Consider the following 26,070-nt stretch of genomic DNA (forward strand, 5'->3'; position numbering starts at 1 on the left):
TGTTCTAGTATGGAACACCTCATCCTGGGCACAGATGTGGCATAGACGGAGGAATTGGGAGTATGGGATAGAGTCTTTGCAGGAAGCAGGGTGGGAAGAAGTGTAGTCGAGATAGTTGTGGGAGTCAGTGGGTTTGTCAGTCAATAGTCTATGTCCTGTGATGGAGACAGTGAGATCAAGAAAGTGCAGGGAGATGGTCCAAATAAATTTGAATGCAGGATGAAAATTGGTGGTGAAGTTGATGAAGTCCATGAGTTCTGCATGGGTGCAAGAGGTGACCGATGCAGTCATCAATGTAACGGAGATGGAGTTCAGGGATAGGGCCAGTGTACGCCTGGAACTGGGATTGTTCATCGTACCCTACAAAAAGGCAGGCATAGCCGAGGCCCATGCGGATGCCCATTGCTGCCCCTTGGACTTGGAGGAAGTGGGAGGAGTTGTTGAGGGTAAGGACCAGCTCCTCAAGGCGGAATAGAGTGTTAGTGGCGGAAATTTGATGGTTCTGTGGTCGAGAAAGAAACGGAAGAATTTAAGGCCTTGGTGGTGGATGGAGGTTAGAGTCACTGAACGTCCACAGTATAAATGAGGGAGTGGGGATTCAGAAAGCGGAAGTCATTAAAGAGACGAAGGGCATGTGATGTATCTTGGACATAGGTCGGAAGAGATTGGATGGAGTTGAAGTATTTCAAAATCATTTCTGTGGGAGCAGATCGAAACAATTGGTCTGCCAGGGCAGTTGTATTTGTGGATTTTGGAGAGAAGATAAAGCCAGGCTGTGCATGGCTGGGAAATGATAAAGTTGGAGGCTGTGGAAAGCAGAGCCTGAAGTGATGAAATCAGAATCAATGTAATGTTGCCTCTCATCCCACTCACAATTCAGCATAGTGTCCACTGATGTTGTTGTTATCCCTCCTGGTCTTGTCCATCCTTGTGCTTTAGAGAAAGATACAGTGTGGAAACAAACCCTTCGGCCCACCATGTCCACGCTGACCAGCAATCACACTGAACACTAGCACTAACTTAAACACGAGGGATAATTTACAATTTTAACGGCCAATTAACCTACAAACCTGTCCGTCTTTGGAATGTGGGAGGATGCAGGAGCTCCTGGAGAAAACACATGTAGCAATCCTTTGTCTTCAATCATTAAGCCAGTTCTGAATTCATATGACCAAGTCCCTATTTATGAGGTGCATTGAGATGGTACAAACTCTGTACAGACAGCACCCGTAGTCATGATCAAACCCGGGTGTCTAGCTCTGTAAGGCAGCTACTCTACCGCTGTGCTGCTCTTGGATGTTCTTGATGACATCAGAGATGAGACATCCTAGCTCTGACCTGAGCTACCTTTCCTTTTTTGCACACTACCCATACATTTCAGAAACTAATGTCAGTTTTTAAGTTGGTGTTGAACACTTAAGCCAACATATCAGTGGTTTCATAACATCATAAGAGATAGGACTAGAATTAGGCTATTCGGCCCATCAAGTCTACTCCGCCATTCAATCAAGGTTGATCTATCTCTCTCTCCTAACCCCATTTTCCTGCCTTCTCCCCATAATCACTGACACCCGTACTAATCAAGAATCTATCTGTCGCTGCCTTAAATATATCCACTGCCTTTGCCTCCACAATCTTCTGTGGCAAAGAATTGCACAGAAGTTTCCTTTCTTCTTCCACTACAGGTGTCCTCGACTCCTAAAGGTCATCACGCAGAGTTGGTGTTTGAATTCGCCACTGATGGTTCCATAACATTTTTTACTTTTTAAATAGTCATGGTTGTTGGCTCTGTACCTGACCATCAACCTGGAGGACCACAGTGTTTCTTTTGTCATATCCCTCTTTGGCATGTTGAACCTCTCAGGAGTAAAAGCTCCAAGCTTCCCATCATGGAAAGGGAAGGACACCTTAGAATATCTGCTGAAATAGTTAGCAAAATGGAAACATCTATTCTGAAGATCGTCACAAAATGCTGGAGTAACGCAATGGGACAGGCAGCATCTCTGGAGAGAAGGAATGGGTGACGTTTCTGGTCGAGACCCATCTTCAATGTCACCCATTCCCTTCTCTCGAGAGATGCTGCCTGTCCCATTGGGTTACTCCAGCATTTTGTGTCTTTCGGGTTTAAACCAGCACTTGCAGTTCCTTCCTACAATAAGCTCTATTCTGTTGGATAAAGTTTTTGTATGAAGGATAGTGGTCTTATTTGTCTTGTACTAACATTATTGTCACGTGTACCGAGATACACTGCAAAGCTTTTTGTTTGCGCGCTATGCAAACAAATCTGAAAATACAATGCATGAATCCAGCAACCAATAAACAAATACAAAAGGTAGAGCAAAGAGAAAAATACCAGAATGCAGAAAATAGTTTTTCATCATTGTAGTGTCAAAGTTCAAGAGAAAGAGTCCAATGTCTGCAATTAATAAAACTGGTGCCTCAGTTGTTTCAAATGTCAATTATTGGATGGAGAAGTTTCAGCAAAGAAAATTCAGTGTTGATCAATTTAGATAGTGGAGAATGCCTGCTGGCAATATGCGGCAATATTGGATGCCGATGGGTTTACAAGATTAAGTTGCTCTGCCCAGATGAAAGGGAAATCAGATTCATATTAAGGAATGTAAGAATTTCTTGACATCATAAATAACAAAACCTCCTTAAATTATCATAGAAACATAGAAATTAGGTGCAGGAGTAGGCCATTCGGCCCTTCGAGCCTGCACCGCCATTCAATATGATCATGGCTGATCATCCAACTCAGTATCCCGTACCTGCCTTCTCTCCATACCCTCTGATCCCCTTAGCCACAAGGGCCACATCTAACTCCCTCTTAAATATAGCCAATGAACTGGCCTCGACTACCCTCTGCGGCAGAGAGTTCCAGAGATTCACCACTCTCTGTGTGAAAAAAGTTCTTCTCATCTCGGTTTTAAAGGATTTCCCCCTTATCCTTAAGCTGTGACCCCTTGTCCTGGACTTCCCCAACATCGGGAGCAATCCTCCTGCATCTAGCCTGTCCAACCCCTTAAGAATTTTGTAAGTTTCTATAAGATCCCCGCTCAATCTCCTAAATTCTCGAGAGTATAAACCAAGTCTATCCAGTCTTTCTTCATAAGACAGTCCTGACATCCCAGGAATCAGTCTGGTGAACCTTCTCTGCACTCCCTCTATGGCAATAATGTCCTTCCTCAGATTTGGAGACCAAAACTGTACGCAATACTCCAGGTGTGGTCTCACCAAGACCCTGTATAACTGCAGTAGAACCTCCCTGCTCCTATACTCAAATCCTTTTGCTATGAATGCTAACATACCATTCGCTTTCTTCACTGCCTGCTGCACCTGCATGCCTACTTTCAATGACTGGTGTACCATGACACCCAGGTCTCGCTGCATCTCCCCTTTTCCTAGTCGGCCACCATTTAGATAATAGTCTGCTTTCCCGGTTTTTGCCACCACAATTGATAACCTCACATTTATCCACATTATACTGCATCTGCCAAACATTTGCCCACTCACCCAGCCTATCCAAGTCACCTTGCAGTCTCCTAGCATCCTCCTCACAGCTAACACTGCCCCCCATCTTTGTGTCATCCGCAAACTTGGAGATATTGCCTTCAATTCCCTCATCCAGATCATTAATGTATATTGTAAATAGCTGGGGTCCCAGCACTGAGCCTTGCGGTACCCCACTAGTCACTGCCTGCCATTGTGAAAAGGACCCGTTTACTCCTACTCTTTGCTTCCTGTTTGCCAGCCAGTTCTCTATCCACATCAATACTGAACCCCCAATGCCGTGTACTTTAAGTTTGTATACTAATCTCTTGTCGAAAGCTTTCTGGAAGTCCAGATACACCACATCCACTGGTTCTCCCCTATCCACACTACTAGTTACATCCTCGAAAAATACGATTCGTCAGACATGATTTACCTTTCGTAAATCCATGCTGACTTTGTCCAATGATTTCACCACTTTCCAAATGTGCTGCTATCCCATCTTTAATAACTGACTCTAGCAGTTTCCCCACTACCGATGTTAGACTAACTGGTCTGTAATTCCCCGTTTTCTCTCTCCCTCCCTTCTTAAAAAGTGGGGTTACGTTTGCTACCCGCCAATCCTCAGGAACTATTCCAGAATCTAAAGAGTTTTGAAAGATTATTACTAATGCATCCACTATTTCTGGAGCTACTTCCTCAAGTACTCTGGGATGCAGCCTATCTGGCCCTGGGGATTTATCGGCCTTTAATCCATTCAATTTACCCAACACCACTTCCCGGCTAACTGTTTTCTTTAAACGTTCTGCTGCATGTTTAATTTAATTTATTTCTATTTAATTAATTAATGTTTGTCTACAATTGACCATTAGTTGAAGTTATATCAGTCTTCAGGTGCCATTATGCAAAAAGCAAATGTGCATATTTTGTTGATTGATTAAAACATTCATAAATACGAAAGACAGTAAATTCTGATTTTATTACTCCAGACATTACTGTTTAAGCTCATAAAATGATTTACTGTAATTGCAATATCAAGCTATTACTTCATAAAATATGGGTTCTTGAACAATGCACAACAAACATAGTGTGATGCTGTTGTAGCTATTTGTATTGACACACTCCCAGAATGTGTATTAAAGCGAATTGTGCTGAATTAAAGAATTTTACATGGCTTTGAATTATTTGGCATTTCTAAAATGTAGTTTTTCCTACCATCTGTGTTTCTTTTTCAGTCCCTAACAACTGCTATCTTCCAACAAAAACAAACTCTTTGTAGTAGTTTGGGATTTGTTCAACCCTCCGTATTCCCTTCAATAAAACATCAAATAGGTGCTAAATTCTCCACAAAAATTGCATTTGTATTAAATATTAGTAGAAGATTGTCAACAGGGTATCTTGTGATGAGCTCCATTAATTAGGATATTTTCTTGCACCTTCAGTCAACATTTCTTTCCACCATTTGCTGAAATTGTGAGCTGATAACATTGTAGCAGGAACAATTGCATATTTGGAACTTCAATAAATGATAGCCTCTCTCCTGAACCAAAGTGTTTTAATGAATGTGATAGAAAGAGCAAAAACAATAGAACTATTAAAATTTAGACAGTGATTGACAAAGTTTATGATTACGTACAAGCAACAATGAAAGTCTGAAAATCCAAACATTATATTTAACAATACTTTGCAACAGTATACTATAGGAATTAGATTAAATGTTGTTAATTGTGCATCACGTGTGGAAAAAAATAGCTACCCGAAGATAACATATTAATGGAGTTTTACTGCATTCGCGTTAACTTTTAACATCATGGGATATCTATATTTTACTGCACCTGTTCATCTCTATAAAATAGTAATGCAAATATTTTCTTTTTCTTTTAACAGAGAAATGCAATGAGCCACTAATTGGGGCACTCCCCCACTCTTCCTTCAGTAGTTCAACTGTGATGTCAGGCAGTTACGTTCCCGGCTATGCAAAACTGAACAAGAGAGGAGGTAAGAGTTTCTGAAATAATCGTCGTAAACATTTTATTCACAGCTGACTGTTTCTTTATCATTATGTAATGATATTAAAATGTTTCGAAAGCTTCAAACCTACTTGGATTTGAGCAGCTTGCTAATTGTGCATTTAAGGTAGAAAGTGCTGCATGTGCCTTAATGGAAAGAAGTGCCACATTGCATAGCTTAAGAGAAATGGACAGTCGCCTTGTTGAAGCCACAAAAAAAACATACTTATTTGGCTGCAGACACAAGGAACTGCAGATGCCAATTTACGGAAAAAGGTGACAAAGTGCTGGAGGAACTCAGCAGCTCAGTCAACATTTTGAAGAACATGGATAAGTGATGTTTTAGGTCGGGAATGTAGAAGGGTGCTGACCCAAAACGTCACCAGTCTATGTTCTCCAGAGATGATCTGCTGAGTTACTTTGTGTTGCAGGGGATATCCAAGGTACAGCAAAAGCCATAAGGCATGTGGAGGTTTTGGAAAGATTCAAAAGTGAAGGTTGGTGTTGTGAGGTTAAATTGCTTCTTGGTACTGAATGAGGTGAAGATGCTGAAGTGGGTGTATGTGAGAATGCGAATGTGGGGTTTTAAACATACTGAAGCTTGTTGAAACACAGGAACACATTGACAATAGGACTGACTGGATTATGTTTTGTCGTTTAAAATTGGGAATGAGGGCAGAATTTGCAAAACAACAGTTCTAGCAATGAAAGGGAATAGAGGGCAGGCAACCTGTATTGAATAGCAGGTGAAGTTTATTTTTATCTCTTGACTCAACCTGAGAGTCGAGAGTCAAGTCAAAAGTGTTTTGGAGACTATGGATTTCCCTCTCTTGAGGTGGAGGGATGGACAGCTGAGCTTTGTAAATGTCATTTTAGCAGAAGGTAAAGAGCAGAGAGATGTTCAAGCTTTATTTATTTCAAGTGAGGATGCACAATAATATCCTCAAATTGCTACTTCGGAAACAGTTTATAGTTTCCACTGCTTGCAGGATGAGCTGTTTGAGAAAATGTAGTAAATATCTGTTGAACTCGTAAATTCTGTGAAAATATATTGGGACAGAAAACGCTGACATCATGTCAGAAAGGTTGAGAAGTTCTCTGGGAGCAGTTTGGCTGTGGAGGGTGTTATTCACAAACACTATCCAGCAAATTATGAGATGGAATTACTATCTTCTGGAACTAAGCTAAGCTTACTAAAGTGGTTTCAATAGACTATTTATCAAAACCAGGTGCCAATGACAACAGTAGTTAAATATATCAGAATAAATAATTTGTCTTCATGCAATTTTAAGACTGAAGAAAAGTGGAATGTTTGAGAGGTTGTAAAATCGAAAATTCAGTGCCACAAGGTCAATTATATTGAGCTTGCTCATGATACCTAATTTAGGCATGTAAAACATAGAAAATAGACCAGTCCAGCAGAAGAACAGGCCCTTCGCCTGTCTGTGCCGAATCTGATGCCAAACTAGTCTCCTCTGCCTGCATAACCACATTACGTGAACGTGTGGACATATGAACCATATCCACCCAAACCAGTCCCAAGAGCAAGAAGATTCAATTCAAACAGGACCCCTTCTGCGCCTGTACAAACAAATGACCCCCGAATCTGATTTTACCAAACTAGTCTGTGATGGAAGGCCAAAAAAAAACCTATCCTCCTGCCACCCCCCCCCCCCCCCCCCCCCCCCCCACATCAGAGTCAAAGTCAAACATATGAACCATTAAAGCCACGCCGGGTGGTGCATCCAATAGGTCTTGGTGTTTCCATGTGATTCCAAGCCGTGGCAGTGATGTGTCCGCTCCAGGAGCTCTTCGACCCCCATACTCGGGCGGGAGCAGTCGCCATTGCAGGAGTCCAATGTCTTTCCCGGTCATAATCAGCTGCAGCCTCCGAAGTCGGATACAGCACAGAAACAGGTCACTCCGCGACCCAAGTTGTCTATGCCGGTCTTCTCATGTTGGAGGCCGCTCCTAAAGATGTCCCATCTAAGCAAGTCCAATTTCCCCACATTTGGCCCATATCTCTAAACCTCCTCTATTCAAGTACTTGAACAAAGTCTTTTAAATGTTATTGTTGTGCCTGCCTTAACTACCCCCATATACCCACCACCTGTGTGGAAAATGTTGCCCCTTGGGTTCCTATTAAATCTTTCCGCTCTCACCTTTAACCTATGTCGTCTGGTTCTTGATTCCCCAACTCTGGTTGAAAGACTCTGTGCATTTACCCTACCTATTACCCTCTTGCACTCGCTTAATGACATTCCACCAATAGCAGGACGACCAAAACTGAACACAGTACTCTAAATGTGGCCTCACCTGTGTCTTATACAACTATAACATACCATCCTAACTTTGATAGTCACAGCCCCTGATTGATGAAGGCCAATGTACCAAAAGCCACTTTTACCACCCTATCTACCTGTGACAGCACTTTCAGGGAACTATGCACCTGTACTTCTTTGAGTGTACAGTTAATGGCAAGACCCTGAGCAGCATCTATATGCAGCGGAATCTTGAAGTCCAAGTTCATACCTATTATTAGTGGCAGCACACGTGGACAGGGTCGGAAAGAAGGCATATGGTATGCTTGCCTTCATTGCTAGAGGAATTGAATATAAGTGTCAGGAAGTCTTGATTTAGCTCTATAGGACTTTGTCTATTGACACCACCACAATTGCAAAAGTAAAATGATGCAGAAAGGCTGTCAAAAATATCATATCATAAAAAGGAACTTTAGATGCTGGTTTATACCAAAGATAGACACAAAATGCTGGAGTAACCCAGTAGGTCAGTCAGCATCTCTGGTGAAAATGGGTAGGTAATATTTCTGGTGGGAATCCTTCTTCAGACTGATTGTAGGGTTATACGGTGAGACCATGCGTCGATACTTAAACTCAGTATGTTAAGGCCTACTGAATCTCCCAGTTACAAATCACTTTAACTCCCCTTTCCTTTCCCATTCTGACCTTCCTGTCCTGGGCCTCCTACATTGCCAGGGTGAGGTCACACGCAAATTGGATGAACAGCACGTCATTTTTGCTTGGGTAGCTTACAACCCAGCAACATTGTTGAATTCTCTAATTTTATATCACTTCTACAAACATTCTCCCTCCCCCTCCCTATCTTGCCACCCACCCTTCCTCCACTATAAGTTGGTTAACCAAGTTCCACAGTTTGCAACAAGGCTGTGGAGTCGATACTCAAAACACCAAAACTCCAACTCCTTGATTTCTTGTGTATCCGACTCTAACTGACCCCTAGGTATAATAATTCTAAATCTACTGTGATGATATTACACAAGATGGCATTTCATAAAAACCACGTGAATGATCAGGCTGCCTTTTAAACCCATGTCCTTAAAGTTTTTGAATCTAATGGTTGTAGCTATGCCTTTGTGGGTTTTTTATTGTTTATTCTTGTGAAAAAAACATAATTCATTATGCTAAAAGAAAAAAATACATATAGGACCTTGACAAAATTAAAATTCCATTGTATTAAATAAAAATTATAAAAACATTACTCCAAAACCTATTAAACTAAGGCCACAGGTATGGGCTAATTGGTTAAATTATGAGAAAAAAGAAATCACAAGTGCAATAGAAATTAAAACTAATTGCATAGGAAGTTAAGTTTGCTACAGAAGTACATATACCTAAAATGTATTAATAACGTCCTTTGGAACAGAATTGCTTCTGCCAGATCCTCTTTCATTGAAGATCTTAAATCTGATTTAATTATTTTCAGTGCGGAGAACAGTCTCTCTTCACTGACCTGAGTGGGTGGTATGGCTGTTAGTATCATAGCTGAAAATTTTACTATTAAAGCAGGGATGACTTCTTGTACTGTAAGTTTAGATGAGTGATCATATTTCTCTATTTCTTTTAAACCACCAATAAAATCTTGCTTAAATTCCATTAGTTTAACATCATAAGGCAGCCTTCGCACATTTAAACGGGAACACTTTGCTCTCGACTGTTCAATTTTATCTAAATATTTTGCAAAATCTGACTTCATCATTTGAAGAGGATGAGAAGGATTTGGTACTCCCCATCTTCATTTTGTGGATCTAACTTTTCAGGAAGTAGCCCTTTTATCCGAACTGCAACATAATTTGATCTTCGCTCAACAAGATTTGTTTTTTTGGATCCACGTGGACAGCAGCTAACAAGATCTGATTTTCAAGTTGCAGACCCTCTCTTTTCTTCATTGACGATACAATTCCTTCAGCAATGAATCCTCCAGCTTTGGATAAGTGAAATATTACATTTTTCCACTCCCATAGGAATGTACCAGGAGTTAAATTATCTGCTTTTTGGTGACTGCATAAGGGTGAGCAAGCAGAGCTTCTAATTGTGATACCAACCTTCATTGACTTTTAGTCAGTAAGACACTGGGATTATCAATGTCTTCTAGAAAGAGTTTTAGGTCAAGCAAAAGCTTAAACCATCATATATGTGCTGCCCCAGCGTGTTTCTTGGTTCAAAATAGCTCCCTTGCCTGGACAATGTGATTTCTCATTCTCTCGGGTGGAAATAAAGTTGGCGGAATGTTTAAAAAGTGGGATTTCTTTCCGATTTACGTAGTCACTGAAATTTATGTTGAGGTCGGAGTCGGGACTTTTTTACTGACTCCAACTACGACTTCAGCAGCACCAAAATTGCTCCGACTCCTACTCGACGACTCCGACACCACAGCCCTGGTTTGCAACAATGTATCCCTCTTGGGATCACACTGCCCTGAGCCAACAATTGGCCTATCAGGGAAACTCCCTGACTGAGATAACCTGTTATTGGCCCTGATTTGGCCTGGTCTTTTCTTGCTCCAGATCTTCCCATCCCCCACATTCAAAAAAAGCGTTCCAAACCGAAACATCACCTATAAATTTTCACCAAAGATGCTGCCCAACTCAGTTACTCCAGTATTTTGTGTTTATGTGTGATCCATGGTAAGGGCCTGTTTCTTTGCAGTATGACTCTTTGACTCCATTTCTGCTCAATGACCACTCAGTTCTGAAGCTCCATTTATGATTTCCGTTCTCATTTACGTTCCCTGCCTACCTGCGTTATTGAAATTAGGAAATATCATAACTTCCCTCGTGTCAAATCAATAAATCTGCAGCAATTATTTTTATAGTTTACAACAGTGGTCCAGCTGGTAGAGTTGCTGCCTCAGTCCCACAAACCCAGGTTCGATCCCGACCTCGGGTGTTGTTTATGTGTAGTTTGCACATTCTTCCTGTGATATGATACGATATGATAGAACGTTGTTTATCCCAAGTGGGAAATTGATCTGTGAACAAGACACAGATAAGACACAAGATACATGCAAAATGAAATTAAAGTGACGAGTGGAAAGGATTGGGGATGTGCAAAGATTTTTTGGGGGGGGGGGGGGGGGGGGGAAGAGAATCAGTCTACCCCACAACAGAAGGGGGAGGGGTTGTACAGTCTGATAGCCACAGGGAAGAAGGGCCACCTGAGGCGTTCTGTACTGCATCTTGGTGGAACCAGTCTGTTTTACGAGGCCAGTTCATTGGCTATATTTAAGAGGGAGTTAGATGTGGCCCTTGTGGCTAAGGGAATCAGGGGGTATGGAGAGAAGGCAGGTACGGGATACTGAGTTGGATGATCAGCCATGATCATATTGAATGGCGATGCAGGCTCGAAGGGGAATGGCCTACTCCTGCACCTATTTTCTATGTTTCTATGTTTCTATGTTGCTGAAGGTATTCCTCAGGATGACAAGTGTGTTGGTTCCATGGTGTACTGTCCAAGATGCTCTGCAGTTTGAGGAGCATCCTCCCCTCCAAGACCACCTCCCATAAATCTAACTCTACCCCCAGGACGGAGCCAGCCTTCCTGATGAGTTTGTTAATCCTATTGGCGTCCGTGGTCACAACAGCAAATAAGATGGCACTGGCTACCACAGATTAGTAGAACATCTGCAGCATCTTGCTGCAGATGTTGAAGGAACGGAGCCTTCACAAAAAGTATAGTTGGCTCTGTCCCTTCTTGTACAGGGCCTCAGTGTTCCTGGACCAATCCAGTTAACTGTCCAGTTACAATCCACGGTATTTGTACTCCCTGGTAAACTGCACATCCACATCATTGATGGAGACGGGCCAGAGGTGTTCGTCTCTTCAGAAAGTCCACCACTAACTCCTTAGTCTTGTCGGTGTTGAGCTGCAGGTGATTCAGCCCACACCACTCAACAAAGTAATTGACTACACCTCTGTATTCAGTTTCCCTCCCCTCACTGATGCAGCCCACAAATGCAGTCATCCAAAAACTCCTGCAGGTGGCAGGAATCAGAGTTATATCTGAAGTCCGAGGTGTAGATGGTAAACAGGATGGGAGAGCAGACCATCCCCCTGTAGAGCCCCGTGTTACTCATACCATGTCTGAGATGCAGTTGTGTAGCCTGACATATTGTGATCGTCCAGTCAGGTGATCCAGTACACCAATGGAGCATCCACCCGCATCTTCGTCAGTTTGCTCCCGAGCAGTGCAGGCTGGATGGTGTTAAAAACACTGCAGAAGTAAAAAAATATGACTCCCAGTGCTTCCCGGCTTATCCAGGTGAGCATTGGAATGATGGAGAATGTGGAATGTGGCGTCCTCTCTTTCTTTGCTAAGTCCAGATAGGGTCTAACCAGGGGTCGCAGGTGAGTGAGCGCCAGCCTCTCCAGGGACTTCATGATGTGTGAAGTCAGCGTCACCGGTCTGTTGTCATCGGAGGAGCTGGGACCATCCTCTTTGACGCAGGAACCAGGCAGGGTGTCTTCCACATCACTGGAACCTTCTCCAGGCTCAGGCTCAGGTTGAAGATATGCTGGAGTACTGCGTACAACTGGCTGGCACACACCTTGAGTACAGTAGGGTTGACATCATTGGGACCCGAGGCTTTGCATGCAGAGTTTGCTCAGCTCTGTCCTCACCTGCCAAGCCTTGATGGTTTCATGTGGGGATCACGTGGGTTTCTTCTTGATTCTCTGGTTTCCTCCCACATAACAAAGACTTGCGGGTTTGTAGGTTAATTTGCTTCCAAATTGCCCCCAGAGTGCATGGAGAGGATGAGAATGTGGGATAACATAAAACTATATGTTGTGAATGACTGATCAGTGAGTGGTTGGCTTGGCCCCAGTGGATAAAGTGGGTTTGCATGTTGTTTTTCTAAAACTAATTTTGAGCAACACTCTAATAATGATATATTCCCCATAAGGAGACCCAACCTTTCTGAAATAAGGAGGGAAAAGGTGTTTTTTTTCTTGCAAAGTAATGCTGCAGACACCAAATGGGTTGGGCATCGCATCCTGGTGAATAGAAACGTAGAAACATAGAAAATAGGTGCAGGAGGAGGCCATGCGGCCCATCGAGCCAGCACCGCCATTCATTGTGATCATGGCTGATCGTCCCCATTCAATAACCCGTGCCTGCCTTCTCCCCATATCCCTTGACTCCACTAGCCCCTAGAGCTCTATCTAACTCTCTCTTATATCCATCCAGTGATTTGGCCTCCACTGCCCTCTGGCAGGGAATTCCACAAATTCACAACTCTCTGGGTGAAAACGTTTTTTCTCACCTCAGTCTTAAATGGCCTCCCCTTTATTCTAAGTGTGGGAAATAATGAATCAACACTGTTAATTCATTATTTCCGGGCAAAGCCTATTAGTCAAAATTGATTACTGTTCATTTAATTAAGCAGAGGCAGAAATAGAATGACACAGCCTGCTACTGATTTATCGATGACATATCCATTATCACCACTATAATTTAGACTCTATTCTTCAAAATGAAGCCTGCATCCTGAGAATACTAAGTTGCAGCATCCATTTGGAAGTTTACTGGCATGTCTACATATCAACTTTGGTTTATTCTACACTACATTTGTAGATTTATATTTATCAACATAGATAAGATGCAACAAATAATGCCTCAAAAGAATACATTCACCTTCAATCATTTAAAGTCTAAGCCAAGCATCACAATCAGTCTCCTGATTTGTCTCGAGTCTTAATCTGATTAATCATAGTGCCCAACAAAATGGAAACGGGCCCTTCGGCCCAGCTTGCTCATGCTGACCAAGATGCCCCATCTACACTAGTCCCACCTGCCCATGTTTGGCCTATATCCCTCTAAACCTTTCATATCCATATACCTGTCCAAATGTCTTTTAAAAGGTATAGTGTCTGCCTCAACTACTTCCTCTGGCAGTTCATTCCATATACTAACCACCCTTGGTGTGATTAATTTGGGTAGTATCCTGTAAATGCATGCCCTGAATATATTTCATGAACCATTCATAACCAAGCACCTATTTAAACTAATCCAAGACTGATCCAATGCGATTTTCCCCTACATTTTCGTCAAATCCTTTTTCCCAATATACTAAATATAATTTACAGTGGTTAAATAACCTATTAACCTGCATGCATTTGGCACTTGGGGGGAAATTGAACACCCAACTGAAACCCATGCAATCACAGGGAAGAGCTCCACACACACTTGCCTGAGGTCAGAATTTAAGTGGGGTTCCCAATGCAGTGAAGCATAATACACATGGCTGTGCCAAGTGTGTATTATTACCATATGTCCCAAAATGGAACAATTAAATTCTTACTCACAATTTCGTTTAGTTTAGAGATACAGTGCGGAAACAGGCCCTACCAAGTCCACGTCGACTCATGATCACCCCATATACCAGCACTATTCTACGCGCTGGGGACAACTCACAATTTTACCAAAGCAAATTAACCTACAGACCTGTACGTTTCTGGAGTGTGGAAGGAAACTGGAGAAAACCCACATGGTCACAGGGAGAATGTACAAACTCCTTACAGATAGAACCCTTAGTCCGGGTCGAACCCGGGTCTCTGGCACTGTAAGGCATCAGCTCTACCGCTCTACCACCATGCCACATTGTGCTGTGCAGCAGCACAACAGATAGGTAAACATAGTACTAGGTCAACACCATGATAAACAACAAAAATAAGTTAAATTTACAGTATATAAAGAACAAACAATATAGTGTAAAAACAAAAACAATGCACCCCCAAGGGCAATGAAGGAAGTTTGTCAATCGGAGTTTAGTTGGAGTTTGTAGGTGTTGAATAGCCTAATAGCACAAAATAATAACTGCTTATCTTTCTACAAATGCTGCTTGATCTGCTGATTTCCATGACGTTGTGCTTAGATTTCAAATTTCCAGCACACACAGTGTTTTGCTTTTATACGGACCTGTTGGATAAAATAAATGTACAGCAGACATCAAGAAAAAAATTGAGCGTAGATCTGGATACCACTGACTTAACAAAACAATAGGAAAAGTTGCGGCAGAGCACAAGGGTAGAAGTTAGACAAGGAAATGAGTGTGAAAAGAAAGCATTAAAGCTGAGGCTTCTCTCTTCATTACCAAGCCACTACACCGCCACAGTGTAAAAAGGAATAGGAAACAGAGAAACATTGTTTTGTATTGAAATTCCAAGTGACCCTATGTTGAGGGTCAGGAAAGCGGCAGCTGAAATTTCACCTGACAGGCCTAAATGTGAATTTACAGAGGCTGAGAGCCGAGATCGAGATGGCTCATTGCTTCAGACTGACACCAGATGTGGAAGGTGGAAGAATGATAGGCATGAATAAATCAAGATATGATTAATATCAGGCCTGCAAGAAAATGAAGTGTGAAAGGAGCAGGTCTGTACACCAGTTGGGTAGAAGGAGTTATTTCACTGGGAGAGATGGGATGATCATGGCAGTAAAAACTGGTTGAAGCAAAGATAAATAGTAAAGAGGAGATGGATTTGTGATGCCCAGTTTTTCAATGCCAGCAGAATGTTGATCCTTGGTCTTAAGATATCCTTGTAGCTTATTCTCAAGTACATTTGTGAGATGGTGGAATGATGGAGCCCTGGTTCTTTCAAAACAAAAAGAGCACGTTCCTGGCAAGAGATATGTAAAAGGCTCAAAAGTCGAAAGTGAAGATTTTTAGTCATCTTTGAGAGAAGGTGGGGACACAAGAAACTGCAGATGTTGGAACTCTTGAATAAAATACAAAGTACTGAAGGAACTCGGCAGGTCAGGCAGCATCTGTGGAGGTAACGGATTGGCAACGTTTCTGGTTGTGAAATATCAGACTGATTGGAATAGAGGGAGAAAACTGGAATAGAAAGGTAGATGGAAAAGAGGGAAGATGGCTTTCCAGAGGACAAACAGAACTCCTCCAGTTTAGGCAGGTATGGCAGTAGGACAAATAGAAAATGCTGAATTGCAAGGCAACATTTTTTTATTATCCTTCCCTTTCCTTGGAGCAGAAAACCTGCACGTTTTCTAACATTTCCTAGATAATAGACAATAGGTGCAGGGAGTAGGCCATTCGGCCCTTCGATCCAGCACCATCATTCAATGTGATCATGGCAGGTCATCTGGTGAAAGGTTGTCAACCTGAAACATGAACTCACTTTCACACAGAGAGTGGTGGGTATCAGTGATGAGCTGCCAGAGGAGGTAATTGAGGCAGGCACAAGAGCACAATTTAAAAGGCATTTAGACAGGTACATGGGTAGGAACTGTCCATCTTTTTGGGATGGGTTAGATTTTGAGGGATATGGGCCAAATGCCAGCCGGTGAGACCAGTGTAGATGTGGAATCTTGGTCGGCATGGACTGAAAGACCTGTTTCCATACTGTATGACTGACTTTATGACTTGCTGAGTATTTGCAGCATTTTTGGCTCTGATTATTGCTTCTCCCTGGCCTTCGCTCAGATGTTGGTACTTTAGTATTGATACACCCTGCTTCACCCCATCGCTGGTGAAGAACTCTGGCTACGGAGGAATCTTATTTAATTAGCTGCCATCATCAGCCATGCTGTCAGCAACAACAAACCTGTTCAGTAAGTTGCAATTGCTGGAACTGCTCAGCAAGTCGGGCATAATTAGTAGAATGAGCAATGAGGCTATTTCATCAAGTCAAACGACTTTCCAAAAGAAAGGAAATCTGTTCACATGCAACATATTCAAGAGCAGACAGAAAGGAAGGCAGAAAAGATTAACAATTAGTTCTTGCATACATGCAGGACAAGAGAGGCTTAAACAATGAGAGGAGTGATGCTGTGACAAAAATAACAATAGTGATGAGGAAATCACTAGCCACATCTTCCCATCACCACCCCAAGACCGTTTCCTCCACAACTCCCTGGTCAAGTTGTTCCTTCCCTCCCAAACCACCCCCTCCCCAGGTACTTCCCCCTGCAAATGCCTCTATACCTCTCCCCTCGACTCCGTCCAAGGACCCAGACAGTATTTCCCTTTCTGTAGCACCTCCTCCAATCTCATGTACTGTATTCGATCGGTTCGCTGAACACGACCGCTCAGTCAGCTTTGCTACCTGATCTCCTGGTTGCTCAGCACTTCAATTCCCATTCCCACAATGGCCCCCATTGTCAGGATGAGGCCCAGAACAAATTGGAGAAACAGCACCTCTTATTTCGCTTGGGCAGCTTACACCCAGCGGTATAAACATTGACTTCTCTAACTTCAAATAACCCTTGCTTTTCCTCTCTCTCCACCCCCCCCCCCCCCCCCCCCCGCCCCCTTTCCCAGTTCTCTGACCAATCTTACTGTCTCCGACTACATTTTATCTCTGTTTGCTTTGTGTTACCTTCTAACAATGATTTATTCTACATTTTCATTGATCTTCATTCCCTTTGCATTGTTTTCACACCCTACACTTCCTTATACACTTCCTTATTCATACACTTCCTTATTCGTGTACCTCTCACTCCCTGCACATCAATCTGAAGGTCTCGATCCGAAACGTCACTCATTCCTTCTCTCCAGAGATGCTGCCTGTCCCGCTGAGTTACTCCAGCATTTTGTCTATCTTCGATTTAAACCAGCACCTGCAGTTACTTCCTACACAAATCTTATAATGGATAAGTACATCAGGTGATGTAAAAGGGAAAATAGAGTGCAGAATATAGATAAAGTGCAGATTAAAAAAGGGCACAGGCTGCAGCGAGGTAGGTTGGAAGATGGGGTAATTCATCCTCAGCAAGATTCTTTAAGAGGCTGATAACAGCAGGAAACATGCTGTTCTTGAATCTGGTGGTTTCAAAGGTTTTTACCTTCTACCTGGCAAGAGAGAGCAGAAGAAAGAATAACCTGAGAGAAAGTAGACCTTCATTATGTTGTTTGCTTTCCCGAGGCAGCGAGAAGCAAAGGTGAAGTTGATGTAGGAGTGTTTGGTTTGAGAGATGGATGGGGCTGCATCCACAATTTGCTGTGATTTCTTGCAGTGTTGGCAGAGCAGTTACAATACCAAGCTATGATAAGATCCTTTCTATGGCATGTGTGTAAAAGTTGGGAAGAGTAATTGCAGATATGCCAAATTACCTCAGCCTTCTGAGGAAGTAGAGGTGCTGGTGCACTTTCTTGGCTGCAATGCCAATGTGGTTAGACAAGGACAGAGAGTTTGCGCTATTCTCACCCAGGTACTTGGGTAAGGTGGAAAGGTCTTGAAGGGAATTGAAGGGAAATAGAATGGGAATGCGCAAGGATTTTGTCAGTCGGTGAGAAATCTGAATTTGAGCATCTGAAATTCATATTGAATGTACTGATATGGAAGGTGGCGTTATCAAACAGCTTTAACAGAGATGGAGAAACTGGGAGAATTAAATAATGTCCAGGAAATGGAAGGAATCCACTTTGAAAATGTAACTCTCATCAGCTGTCTTACGTTTGACATCAGCTGACGTGCCTGCTGTTTATAGACATAGACTAACTCAGCAGGTGAGGCAGCATCTCAGGAGAAAAAGGATGGATGATGTTTATCTAAGAATATGTATGCAGTAGGCTTCAAAAGGATGCATGTATAGCAAAGGCAAGCACATGTATGCAAATCTTGTAATTCATTTTAGTTTAATTTATTATTGATACGTGTACAGAGTTGTCATGAAAAGCTTGCTCTGCTCTGCATGCAAACCAGTCGTTAGTTTGGCTTACTTTAGAGATACAATGGGGAAACCGGCTTAAAATTTTGATATCCGTTCCCAGAAATATCAGAAATAAAGCACTCGAAATGTGTCGAAACAGGGAACTGCAGATGTTGGATTTCAAAGGAAAACACCAAGTGCTGGAGCCACCAAGAACTCTCTGGTTCAGCAGCATCTCTGGAGAACACGGACAGGTGACATTTTGGGTCAGGACCCTTCTTCAGTCCCAACACAAAACATCATCAATCCATGTTTTTCAGAGATGCTGCCTGACCTACTGAGTTACTCCAGCACTTTGTGTCTTCATTTGAAATGTGTGTTTCTATGACCGGGTGATGTGGAGGTGAAAATGTTGGTGATTAATACCTTTGTTTATGGAGGTTGGCTGAGGGGGAAGGGGATGTATTGAGATGTACTGAGACATTGAAACAGCAAAAATAAATTCAGTCTCGCTGAAAAACTGTTTTCAGAAATCTCTTTGCAGCTGATAAATATCTGCTGTGGCCTCGTACCTTTAAATGAAAGCAGCTTTAAAATTTTCAAATGCATAAATGTGGCAAAGTTGCAGGTCAGAGCAAAAAAAAACAGCTTGCGTCAATATTAGAATTTGAAACATAAAAAGCAGATACATGTGGAAGTGCTGATTTGTACAAAATCTGGAGACCTGGAGGTTGCCCAAATATATTTATTTTCTAGCTTTATCCATCTAATTACTCAAAGTCATGTAAATTGGTTACTGTTACAGTTAACAGTAAGACATATGTCTAAATATTTTTCACATAGAAAATCAGAAAATGCTGAAGGTCATTGGGTCAGGGAATATTTGTGGGGATGGAAACATACTGAATGTTTCAAGTCAATTTGATAATTTGATCTCTCCCTTTGGTACACAGTTACTTCAGAAACACAAAACACTCAAATCCGTTTCTCCCTCCACAGATACTGTCTATCTTGCGAATTATTTCTGGCATCTTCTCTTAATGATTTGAGATTTACAGCATCTGCAGTCATTTGCTTTACAATATTTTTTTTCATATTTCTGTCTTGCTCTAAACCAAACACGATGCAGAACTCTCTTGAATTCTCAGGATATCCCATGACCAGGTTTATCAAGCTAATTACAGTCATTGACCCCAGGTAATCAGAGTACGGCTCTGACACAATTAAAATAAAGGACCCTTTCCATAAACTATTGAGTTTGCTGTAAGTTGATGTATCAGCTTCCACTTGAGGTTGTTACGGAGGTACTAACCTTACTTCATTAACATGTTTTTCAGCCTCCTGTCCATACTTATCCCCTGTTCGCATTCATTGCTATAAGATATTTCCAAAGTAATCGATAAAGTGGCAGGTAGAGATTCGTCTTTCGCTGAGCATCTCAAAATTTATTAATTTAGGCATAAATTATAGGTTATTTATTCATTTCCGTGTTTATTATAAACTGTACAAAACAATCAAGCTGGAGAAAACTCGTTAATAGGTAAACAACGTTGGTCTTTACAGCACTTTTATTCCGGGCTATTTATTAACAGGGATGCTAGAGTGTGGATGCTAGAATCTAGAACAAAAACATTCAGCTGGAGACACTCAGTGGGTCAGGCAGCATCTGGAGACATTTTATAAGATGTATAATAACTATTTCATCTTAAATAATTGGTCCAAATGATCTTATGATCAGTTTTTACAAAATGCATCGCATCCTATAATACTGTATTTTCAGAGAGAAAAACGTATTCATCTTTGAGTTTTATGTTTTTGTTATTTCTCTACACTATCTACTTTCTTTTGTGTTTCTGAATTAACTGTGTACCAAATGGAGAGAACAAATTATCAATAAGTGCAAAGTAAAGGAAGAAGTGAAAATCAACCTCTGCAAAGATAAATAAATTGTTTGAGTAATGGGCATAGTGTAGAAATAAAGGAGTGCACTTATTGATAACTTGTTCTCTCTCTGCGCCACACAATTATTTCAGAAACACAAAAGAAAGTGGAGAGATTCTGTAGAAAAATAAGGGGTCTGGACAAGAAAAAATGGTAATAAGAGTAATTGTACAAAAAATAGCCAAGATGTTTAAAAATGTTGAAAAGACAATCTGGGTAGATGGTCAATAAGAAAAGTCTGAAGAAGTGTCTCGAACCGAAACGTCACACACTCCTTCTATTCAGAGATGCTGCCTGTCCTGCTGAGTTACTCCAACATTTTGTGTCTATCTTTGATTTAAACCAACATCTGCAGTTCCTTAATACACACTGGGTAGAATCATTCTGGGTAGAGCAAACATAGGTGCAGGGGTCGACCATTCAGCCCTTTGAGCCAGCACTGCCATTCAATATGATCGTGGCTGATCATCAAAAATCAGTACCCCATTCCTGCTTTTTCCCCCATATCCCTTGATTCCTTTCGCCGTCAGAGCTAAAAAGCAGCACAAAACAACAAAAAGCTTCGGTGGGATCTCGGCCTCCAGCGTTCTGCCCTCTAAACAGCAGTGCAAGGGATGGATTCAAACTGAAAATTAAGGATCCAAGTGACAAGGGAACTACCAAAGTTACTGGTGACTTTCATCTGCATACGGACTGGTCAAACCAAATCAGCAATAACACTGTGGAGCATGAGTGCCTGTTGTGTGGACAAGTTCATTAATTTTAGACCAATACACTGTAGAGGCAGCTTGAGAATAGACTGCCTTTGAATGGATATTGTGCAGTGAGAATGAGTTAATTAATACATTTGTGTAGAGTCCCTTAGTGTGACAATACATGGTGGAAATCTTTTTGAAGGGAAAGAGTGAAATGATTCAATTTGAAATTAGTTTCTTAAGTTTTAATGAAGGAAACTAAAGAGTGAATTGACAATGGAGATTGGGGAGTTTCTTTGAAATACAATGGCTAACATTTAAGGAATGAATGCTGGAACTGCAACAGTTTTACCTTCTTTTCTATTATTAAAAACTCAAAGAAAAGTAATCCAATCTTGGCTAACAAAATAATTTGGGTGTAACATCCTGGATGGCCCTAAACTTTCTAGGATTTAATGAAAAGAAGACAGTGGTGATATTGTTTGGTCCCAATGGCTTCCGTGAACCTCCCCCTGTTGACTTGGGTCCCCTGGCACGGTATGTGAAGCCAACAGTTTTGAACCTGGGTTTTAAGATGGACAGTGATTTTAAATTGGATCATCAAATAGGCGTGGTAGTAAAGTCCAGCTTCTTTCATTTAAGGCAGCTGGCAAAGGCGAAGCCCATTCTTGAACGGCAGCATTTTGAAACAGTAATCCATGCCTTTATCACGTCTAGGCTGGATTACTGTAACGCACTCTATTTTGGAGTTGCTCGATCTTCCCTGGCTCGTCTCCAGTTGGTTCAAAATGCTGCTGCTCGCCTTTTAACTGGAACTCGAAAGAGGAAACACATAAAGCCAATTCTGGCCTCCCCCCACTGGCTCCCGGTGTACTTTCGAGTTCATTTTAAGACTCTTTTATTTGTTTTTAAATATTTAAATGGCCTCGCACCGCCTTACCTCTCTGAGCTGCTTCATCCCTATGCCTCAGGTCAGCTGATCAGCTGCTCCTGGAGGTACCGAGGTCTAAGCGGAAGCTCAGAGGGGATAGAGTCTTCTCTGTTGCTGCTCCGGCGCTATAACCATATAACAATTACAGCACGGAAACAGGCCATCTCGGCCCTACTAGTCCATGCCGAACAAATGTTTTCCCCTTAGTCCCACCTGCCTGCATTCGTACCATAACCCTCCATTCCCTTCTCATCCATATGCCTATCCAATTTATTTTTAAATGATACTAATGAACCTGCCTCCACCACTTCCACTGGGAGCTCATTCCACACCGCCACCACTCTCTGCGTAAAGAAGTTCCCCCTCATATTACCCCTAAACTTCTGTCCCTTAATTCTGAAGTCATGTCCTCTTGTTTGAATCTTCCCTATTCTCAAAGGGAAAAGCTTGTCCACATCAACTCTGTCTATCCCTCTCATCATTTTAAAGACCTCTATCAGGTCCCCCCTTAACCTTCTGCGCTCCAGAGAATAAAGACCTAACTTATTCAACCTATCTCTGTAGCTTAGTTGTTGAAACCCAGGCAACATTCTAGTAAATCTCCTCTGTATTCTCTCTATTTTGTTGACATCCTTCCTATAATTGGGCGACCAAAATTGTACACCATACTCCAGATTTGGTCTCACCAATGCCTTGTACAATTTTAACATTACATCCCAGCTTCTATACTCAATGTTCTGATTTATAAAGGCTAGCATACGAAAAGCTTTCTTTACCACCCTATCTATATGAGATTCCACCTTCAAGGAACTATGCACGGTTATACCCAGATCCCTCTGTTCAACTGTATTCTTCAATTCCCTACCATTTACCATGTACGTCCTATTTTGATTTTTCCTGCCAAGGTGTAGCACCTCACATTTATCAGCATTAAACTCCATCACTCCAACACTCTGCAGTTGCACATCAGACAGGCCCCCTCACTGTCCATCTTCAAAACCAATCTTAAAACCCATTTCTATTCCTTGGCTTTTGACCCTGCATGAGACTTTGCTCCTGTTTTAGTGTTTTTAATGGGGTTTTTTAAATTGTTTTTACTCTCTCTTTTAATGTTTTTATTGTCGTGCAATATTTTTTTTGTCCATGATTAGTCATGTACAGCACTTTGTTGCAACAGTGGTTGTTTTAAAAGTGCTCTATAAATAAAGTTATTATTATTATTAATATGAGATGCAAAGAGGAGATTATAAAGTTGCCAAAAAAGTGGCAACCCTGAGGACTGAGAGCAGTTTAGAGTTCAGCAAAAATGGGCCAAAAAGAGGTTGATTAAGCAAACAAAAATCATAATAGAGAAAATAAAGTGGACTGTTACAGCTTCCACAGACATGTGAGAAACATATTAAAGCAGATAAATGTCAGTATTGAACAAGCAGATAAGGGTGAAATTGTTGTTTGGAACAAATAAATGGCCATGCATTTAACTAATACTTATTTCTGTCTCATGGAAGAGGAAACAAGTGACCTCCCAGAAATGTTCGGCACGGACTTGTAGGGCCGAGATGGCCTGTTTCCGTGCTGTAATTGTTATATAGTTATATGGTTAATGCTAGGAAACATCATGAAAAGGAGGAATTAAAGGAAAGTGGCATTGGTAAATTAATGGAACTGCAGGCCAATAAATTCCCAGGGCCTGATAATCTGTCTACTGGAGTAATACAAATAATAAAAAACAAACTGCTGGACTCAGGGACTCAGCAGGTCAAACAGCATCCATAGGCGATGTTTTAGGTCAGAGCCCTTCTTCCAACCCTGGATGAGAACATGGTTGAAGAGCAGGAGAACCCTGGAATCACAGAGGAAGGGCAGTGAGAGAGGTTTTGACGGAACTTCTGTCACAGATTGGAGGGGAATTTCTTCAAAGTAGACATTCTTCAGTGAGATTTTGCAGTGGAGCAGTAAAATGAAGGCACAAGAAATGACAGATGCTGGAATCGTGAGCAAAAATAAATACTGGAGGGACTCAACGGGTCAGACAGCCTCTGTGGGGGGAAATGGACAGGTGACATTTCTGGTTGAGACCCTTCAGACTGAAAATTATTTTTAACTATTGATGAAATTAAACAAAACCAACCACAATTTAAACTAAACTAGAATGTGTTGGCAAATACAACCAGAGTTTTGGTTGAGAATGTATGTGGTGGAATAGAGAAGGGAGAACCAGTGGATGTGATGTATTTAGATTTGGAGAAAGCCCATGAAGACGTAAATAAAACAAGTTAAAGGGCACGGGATTGAGGGTGATGGGTTGAAAATTGATTGACAAACAGGAGACAGAAGGATGGAATAAATATCATTTTCAGGGTAACAACAATCTTCTTTCCACATTGTGGAAAAATTATTCCTCCATAAATCTATTTATTGCTTCCCCCTGTTCGGTTGCAATGGTATAGAATCAGAATGTCCCACATCCAGTGGCTAGTTTTTTTTATGGACAGGGGCAGTGGTGATGGCAAATACAATAGCAGCATCAAAGAGACTTTTAGATGGGCAAAGATAGATAAATTGATGGATCGGGTGGCATCCTTGGATAGGAGACGTTTCGGGTGAGAACCCTTCAGAGTGAAGACGTGTTCCGACCTGAAACATGGCCTATCCATTTTCTCCTGACCTTTTGAGTTACTTCAGCACTTTGTCTCTATCTTTGGATATATGCAGGGATATGGATTAGTTTAACCTGACATCATATCCATCGTGGACATTATAGATCAATGGTTATACACAGGTGCTCTGCTAATCTATGTATGTAAACCAGAATGTCATCTTTCTCCTATAACACGTCAAACTGCCTTTTTGTGCGTTATAACCTGTTATTAATACTGAGTAGAAACTGTAGTCCGTTTTACGATACGATACAACTTTATTTATCCCAGGAGGGAAATTGATAAAAATTGATCTGCCAACAGTCATAAAAACACAAGATACGTGAAACGTAAAATTAAAGTGATGGGTGGAAAGGATTGGCGATGTGCAAAGATTTGGGGGAAGGGGGACCAGTCTACCCCACGACAGAAGGGGGAAGGAGTTGTACAGTTCGAAAGCCACAGGACGGAAAAAAGGACCTCCTGTGGCGTTCTGTACTACATCTTGGTGGAACCAGTTAGTCATAGAGGGGGTGAGTTGTATTGTCCAAGATGCTCTGCAGCTTGAGGAACATCCTCCCCTCCAAGACCACGTCCCATGAATCCACCTCCATCCCAGGATGGAGCCAGCTTTCCTGATGAGTTTGTTAATCCTGTTGGCATTTGCGCCATTCACCCTATTGCCCCAGCACATAACAGCGAAGAAGATGGCACTGGATACCACCGATTAGTAGAACATCTGCAGCATCTCATTTCAGACCTTGAAGGAGCGGACCCTTCTCAAAATGTACAGCCGGCTCTGTCCCTTCTTGTACAGGGCCCCAGTGTTCCTGGACTAGTCCAGTTTACTGTACAGGTACACTCTAAAGGCCCTGTCTCACGGTGCGAGTCCACCCACGAGTGATCCCGAGTGAAAAAAAACAATCAAACTCGTGGTTGTCTACGAGATTCCAAATTTATGTTCACGAGTTTAAACGAGTTCCCACGTGTATGTCTAAGTTTGCCGTTTACTTCTCATTTCTGCGATGTACCAAGTTTCTCTCCCGAGTTACTCTTGAGCCAACAACGACTACCGACGTGTGGAAAAATCATCACATGGATAAAAATGATGTCATGCAGTTTTTTTTTTACTATAAAAAGCCTCCCATGACCATGGACAGAACTGCCCCGATGATCAGCTTCTCCGTGTCTCTTATGTAGCTTCATGCTTCTCTTGTCATGTAATTAACCGCTGTGTGTTTGCAAACAAAAAAAACAGGTTTAACCTTTTATCAAATCGTTGCCTATCATTGCTACAATGCAATAAATGGCATTTAAAGTACTTGGCTGTCAAAAAAAGCGCAAAAACGTAAAGGTGTTTAAGAAACGGACTGCAGGGAGAACTTCAAAGCTTTTGTAAATCGGTTAAATTCAGATAGAAGTCGAACTCAAGAT

General features: G+C 41.8%; 1 protein-coding gene across 2 annotated transcripts in view; it reads left to right on the top strand.

Moving 5' to 3' along the window:
* The window catches only part of LOC129710200 (contactin-associated protein-like 2), a 1,639,166-nt gene that overhangs the window by 568,334 nt on the left and 1,044,762 nt on the right, over positions 1-26,070 (top strand). For both annotated transcript variants that reach the window (XM_055657015.1, XM_055657024.1), the window contains exon 2: positions 5,380-5,490. In XM_055657015.1, the coding sequence (XP_055512990.1) occupies positions 5,380-5,490 (111 nt within the window). The remainder of the gene's footprint in view (positions 1-5,379; positions 5,491-26,070) is intronic.

The sequence above is a fragment of the Leucoraja erinacea genome, chromosome 2, assembly GCF_028641065.1.
Source record: "Leucoraja erinacea ecotype New England chromosome 2, Leri_hhj_1, whole genome shotgun sequence".
Classification (NCBI taxonomy): domain Eukaryota; kingdom Metazoa; phylum Chordata; class Chondrichthyes; order Rajiformes; family Rajidae; genus Leucoraja; species Leucoraja erinaceus.